At 38.5% G+C, this 6,117-nt stretch overlaps 1 protein-coding gene and 2 non-coding genes across 6 annotated transcripts in view; all 3 read right to left on the bottom strand.

The window, feature by feature from the left end:
• LOC122866818 (vascular cell adhesion protein 1-like) overlaps window positions 1-6,117 on the bottom strand; it is a 34,916-nt gene that overhangs the window by 1,860 nt on the left and 26,939 nt on the right. The window contains exons 1-3 of one of the 4 annotated variants that reach the window (XM_044176973.1): window positions 3,947-4,112; window positions 962-1,037; window positions 327-704 (exon numbers count right to left, since the gene is read on the bottom strand). The exons of 1 other annotated variant lie outside the window; for it this stretch is intronic. In XM_044176973.1, coding sequence (XP_044032908.1) covers window positions 327-704; window positions 962-1,034 — 451 coding nt within the window. In that variant the 5' untranslated portion in view covers window positions 1,035-1,037; window positions 3,947-4,112. Of the gene's footprint in view, window positions 1-326; window positions 705-961; window positions 1,038-1,401; window positions 1,558-3,946; window positions 4,113-6,117 lie in introns of those variants that run through there. 2 more of the 4 variants (XM_044176970.1, XM_044176971.1) reach the window with 2 other exon arrangements.
• On the bottom strand, window positions 4,616-4,697 carry trnas-aga. The gene has a single exon. It is a non-coding gene; the product is annotated as a tRNA-Ser (tRNA).
• trnag-ucc lies at window positions 5,684-5,755 on the bottom strand. The gene has a single exon. It is a non-coding gene; the product is annotated as a tRNA-Gly (tRNA).

The following is a 6,117-nucleotide window of genomic DNA, read 5'->3' on the forward strand; positions in this document are numbered from 1 at the left end:
CCAAAAAATACATAATTACTAAACACTTTAGGTTTTTAAATGCCAAAGCTGACGCAGAAGCTGGCACTTCTGTATTAAAACTGCATGAAGTATAAATTACAGTTTGTTATGCTTATCAGTGTCCCCAAATTTGACCGTTTTGATGTCAAATTCTAACAATAGACTCAGTGTTTAATCAGAATTTAAAATCATGGCAAAGTGAAAAACCTCGAAAAACTGAAAAAGTGTGCTGTTTAGGCCAAAACTGCAACTGATTTCACGTTTTATTCCCAACAATAACATTATAGATATTGATAGATATATACTGAAAAAAACAAAACTCTTACCTTTAACTGTTATTTGAAGAGGATCACAAGAAGCTGTTGCCCTGAATGGCCCGTCAATTCTGAAGAAGTATGTGTCTGTATAACTTGTGAGTAAATTGGAAAATAAAGTGGTGCAGTTTTTCTGACTCAGGTTTCCATTAATATTCATTGGATAGATGTTAACTGTCCCACTACTGTTGAAAATCACATTGTTTGGATTGATGCCAAAATTGGAGTCACTTTTAATCCACACTCCGAAGGTTTCACTGCTGTCAAACTCTTGTCGTGATCCAGCTCTAAAGTTACATGGGATTTGCAAACAAGATCCACTCAGTGCTTCCATCTTCTGTGGTGCAGTAATGAAGAGGCCTGCCTTTTGAGGACAATCAGCCAAAACTCCTGTAAAACCAGACTCATTATTAACAAAATGTGTAAAAACGTTTATGATAAACAAAGCAGCAGTATATGTTGCATGCTGGTCTTTTTCCCTGTCCTTTTAACAATGTCAGTATAAAACATTTCACTTTGCAGTCAGGACATGAACAGTTGGAAAAAGGAAGTGTATCTGCGCTGGCCTTTCTGCTTTGTTTCTAAATGAAGTCCAAACTGTAAATGATGAACGTCTCCAAATAAAAGTGACTGAACAAACAGCTCACCTGAAAGAAAGAAGACACTCAGTAACATGTTGGCTGTCACCATATTCACAGACAGGACTGCAATGACACTCATCACCTGGATTTGAAAACAAAAGTTTCTTTTCAAGATTATAATCAAATCATCTTTTAAACAAAGCATTCATGTTCTTTTAAAGCAACCTCAAATTCACACATTCAAACCAGGAACTTGCCGTGTACAACCAGATGTTACTGTTATACGTAGCGATTAATAATATCTGCAGAGTTGCACAGAAAACAGTTTCAATATAAAATCAAAATGATCCAGCCTGAGTCTGTGATATTATAGTTCAAATAAAATGTTGCTGAAGCAGCAACAAATAAAATCCATCATGTCTTTTTCAGTGGAGTTCATGAAAAGCAGCAAAATAAAAAGGTCTCTGGGATCAAAAGTTCAAACATAAAAAGCAGCAACATTTTACCTTTACCAAACGAGCCTGCAGTTAAAACGGAGAAACTATTCGTTTTAAAATCAGGCGATTTGTGAATTTCAGCAGAACTGCAACAGACCCAGTAACCGACTTCCCTGCTAAGCCGTTGTAATGTAAAAGCACACAGAGTTGCTGTTTCAAGCTACATATCACACAACTAAAATACTGCAGAAATACAAGAAGTCTTGACACTTCCTTCTCACACCCTGTCAGTGAGGAAGTCAGCTTTTGTTGCATCTTAAACTCATCAGGGTGAAAATGACTTAATTCATTTTGATCATTTTCTATTAATATTTATTCAAGTTTACACATTAACGTGGTGTTATATTAATTGTAAGCATATATATACATATATGACAATAGTGGCAATAGAATCAAAATGAACGTAATGTAGTGTAAGGAGGACAGTTCCAGGGGATAAAGACTTAGATGATTATGGCAACAGACAGAGCTGGTAAGGCTCCTTCTGCTGGATCAGCTGAGGAATCTCTTGTGGTTTTGTCAACATGCAACCAAACAAATGATTGCTCATCAGAAATAAGATATAAAATAATAAATAATATACACTTTTTGCAGTACACGGCTGTAAAAAGTGTATCGTGTTCATGTCAAAACATAAAGAAGGTGAGTAGAAACATTATATGTCTAAGTCGTCTATTTTACACGGACATTTGATTTTTAGGATATATAGAACTACAGTAAAAGTTTAATCGATGCCCTTACTGACATTGAAATATGAACTAAAACTAAATTGGGGACTTAACGATGAAGCACTTTTGCCAAATGACCAACTTCCTCTGTAAACTTAAAGTTCTCAGCATTGTCTCAGCGCTTTGTACATGACATCCTCAGTTTACCCTCCACCACTTCTTTTTTACACACTTAAATTCATCAACCACACCCTGATAAGCCTTATGCTTTTAACACTTATATTTCAGTGCATTTGCAGCAGCATCTTCAGCATCAAAACATCATCAAGTACTGTGGGAAACTAGACAGTGACAAGTCAACTAGACGCCACAGGGTGTACATGTGATGTGTCTTGCAATGAATGTGGTGTTCTCTGGAAGGACTTGCACCTCACTGCTGACTGCGTTGTAATGTGTGTAATGTCTGCCACTGTCAGTTCATGTACAGATAATTCAACAGCTGAATTTGATTCAGGAATTAAACCTTATGCACTGAATGTATACCACAAATATAAAACCAAATGCTTTCAAGGGGAAAGTAGGAAACATGTTGCAGGCTACTTTCCTTGCCCTGCATACTCACAAGCTTTTCACATGATGAAATAACTACTTACTTATAACAGATCAGTTAACAACTAACCCCGCAAAAGGAGCCAATCAAAAGGCAAATAGCAAACTGTTTCACAAAAAGCCTCAGTTACTTTTTTATTACATAACGGAAAACAAACCATGATAAAAACCTTAAAAAACACATTAAAACACCTTATTTCACTTTATATTTCTACATACAAAGAAAACACAGTTGAGGAAAAGAAAAAGAATTACAATAATGATCTCATACAAACTAATGATGAAGCTACAGTATATTATATTTGTATCTTCTGTTATCTTCCATAAAATAAAACATCCATCCTGTTTGCACTCCATCCTTTGTTCATCTTACCAATCTTCTGCAAAGTAAAACCATTTAATATTAAAGAATTAGAGGAATAAGAAACAGAGAAATATTCCATTTATGGTGAACATGACATCATCCCTCTGTTGACACCGTCTGCTTCTACTGCGTCCTGTGGAAATGAAACAACACAGAGAGAGAGGTGTTGGTGCTCTACGAGTCTTTCAACTGGCAACACAGAGTCTTTGTTGGAGCCGCCATGAGGTCTGAGGCCACGGCAGCAGCTGAGCATAAAGGTACAAACTCACAACCTGATTTCCCTATGGTCTAAATTCCTGTAAAGTTATTCTTATTATGACTGAAGCCAATTCTTTCCCACAATTACTGAGCGTTTCATGTCCCCCCAACACACACAGCGAAACACCAACACCCACACAACCCAAGCCACACAAGACTTTTATATATGAAACTATATCATATTGAGTAATATGCTAATATAATACTATAATTTTACATTAATTATATAATGTTAGTATATTCATATAATTTCAAATAATAGTATGCCTACGCTATATACCGCTAGTATAATAGGCTATTAATTCCAATTGGACAATACAGCAGTTTAATTTTTGTAGGTTTTGTTCCTTCATTAAATCCTTGTGCAAGAAAAATGGTCTACATTGGTGGTCAGTCTCCAATTTGTTAATGCTAAGTACTGACTTGTCTATAATCATAACCATTCATGCATAACAATGAGTTCAACACTTGAAAGTTGGCTCAACCTTTTTTTAATGACCCGCCCCATCCAGGCTGCGATTGGTCGGTTCACGAAAAGTGGCAATGACGACTTTATGAAAAGTTGAACATGTTTCAACAAAAGGCACACGATATAGCTAAATAGCCAGCTAGCCAAACCCAAACCTTATCTTATCCCTAGTGTCTTCTGTCTTACCGCTACAGTTGCTGAACCTTGACTAGCAGTTGAACTGGCATCGCTGGGCTCACTGGTAGGGTTGCCAACCGGCCCGTAAAATACGGAATCGTCCCGTAACTGGAAACTAAAAGACGTGTTGCGTATTGAACCGATACGGGCTTTTGTTCCGTATTTCTGAGAATCAATTCAGTGCAATTCTATGGGAGAGAACTATTACAGGTTAAGACAGGGCGATTTGAATGAGATGCTCTGTTGTCCCTCAGCCTGTCTGTCCTGTTATGTTCCACTACCCAAACAGAGAAGCCGGGGAGGCGCGTAGAAACAGCTGTTTGCGACGCTCTGTCTCTCTCTCGCTCTCCCTAGATGACTGTCCCTTCACTTTGTCGAGTCTAAGTGTTGTTTTGTTGGCAATCAGCCATGCCGAATTTACCCTCTTTAACATCTAAACGTGAGTGCCTTTGTACATCAACAGCAAACGAAACTGTAGGATTTATGAATGAAGTTTGGCCGAAAACACTGCTCTTACATACATACACTCCCCTCCTGGAGTCAGGAAGTTGGCAATCCTACTCAGCACCTTATTTACATCATGACTGGTTATAATTCAGAAGCCAACAGTCAGTTTTCATTCAGTGATGGCCACTTTAATTACAGAACATAATTCTGGTTCACAGCAGTATGTTACTACGTTGTTGGCAGGATTCCAACCTAAGCAGGGAGACCCCAATGGATTTCTAGTCCATCGCCTTAACCACTCAGCCACAACAACAACCTGCTGTCCTCTGACTTCTCCACCGGAGATCAGAACTTTAGCAGCCATTCAGCTGAAAGTCAAAACATCTTCAACTCTCCATGGCTTCCATTTTATGCGACAGTTAGAACTAAAGAAAAGCAAGTCTCAGGACTAGTTATAAATGGGCGTATCATGATATATAAATGATACCAGGCTACACATGGTCACTGAATTATTGTATTTTCTCAAATAAAAGCCCGCAATAAAATTAAGCAATATTTTACATTTTAATTCACTGATGAACAAGATTGATGAAGCAGCTCAAGATGCTATTATTTACAGAATCTATGCCTAGAACTATAGTATCTATAGATTGACTACAACATTATTTTCTGAGATATATATAAAATGAAACATAAGTATATGGAAAAGAATCTCTCAGAGTGGTCACTTTATTAGGCTCTGCCATAAAGTCGACTTATACAAAGTTTATAATGTTCAGTTTTTGTTGACATTGTTTTGTTGACTGGACTATATTATACCGAGAGGTGTTTAAATTTGTTTGTCCACCTATTTACATAAATGAGAGGTCAGAATATCAGAAACACCTCTACCCGTCTGTTAGACATGGCCCCCTTTTAAAATCAGTGACCTTCACCTCACCTGAATGTTCTGTCAGAGGGGTGTGGTAGGGTAGTGGTGGTGTCCAAAGCTTTTTCCTCTGGACAGGGCCAATTTGTCAATTCAGTGGCCCCACAAGACCGCTGTGTAGCACCAGAAGGTGTAACCGCTTGTGGTGGTACACCCTCGGGTGTAGCAGCCTGCTGTGGAGCATCCTCAGGTTGCCTTTGGAGGATGCGAAAGTTGTACTCTGTCTAAGACTGCTTGCAGATAGTTGTCGATGCCATTAGTGGAGTCGTCAGAGTGACAAGATACGAATTGTAAATGTGTGTCAGGCTCTTTTCCTACATGAAAGAGGAACTGTACTTGTGTTATAAACATTGCCCTCGGAAGCAAACATGTGCGATGGCCGGGAATCGAACCCGGGTCAACTGCTTGGAAGGCAGCTATGCTCACCACTATACCACCATCGCTGTTGAAAACCTGTGAATTCCACCTGTTGAATCTTGTTTGATAAGTCAATGAAGGTACAAGGACTGTCATGTTGCTGTATGTCTCAGGGCTGGGGATTGAAGGAGCTTGATTACATGTGACATGTCACTACAGTTTGGTGTCCTGCACAGCAATGGTCAACATTAAAACATAATGGAGATGCTGTGGCTTGAAAGCAGGGCCTCATACATGCAATACCGCTGTATTACTAACTGCACATGAAGGCTTTCGTATGACGTGACTTGTTTAGTTCTAGTCACTATCGTGTATCTACTTGCTACAACTACGACTGTAGTTGTTTTTGCCCAGGTTTAGAGATTTCCACTTCACCTCAATACAAAGG

Source organism: Siniperca chuatsi, linkage group LG19 (genome assembly GCF_020085105.1).
Source record: "Siniperca chuatsi isolate FFG_IHB_CAS linkage group LG19, ASM2008510v1, whole genome shotgun sequence".
Classification (NCBI taxonomy): Eukaryota; Metazoa; Chordata; class Actinopteri; order Centrarchiformes; family Sinipercidae; genus Siniperca; species Siniperca chuatsi.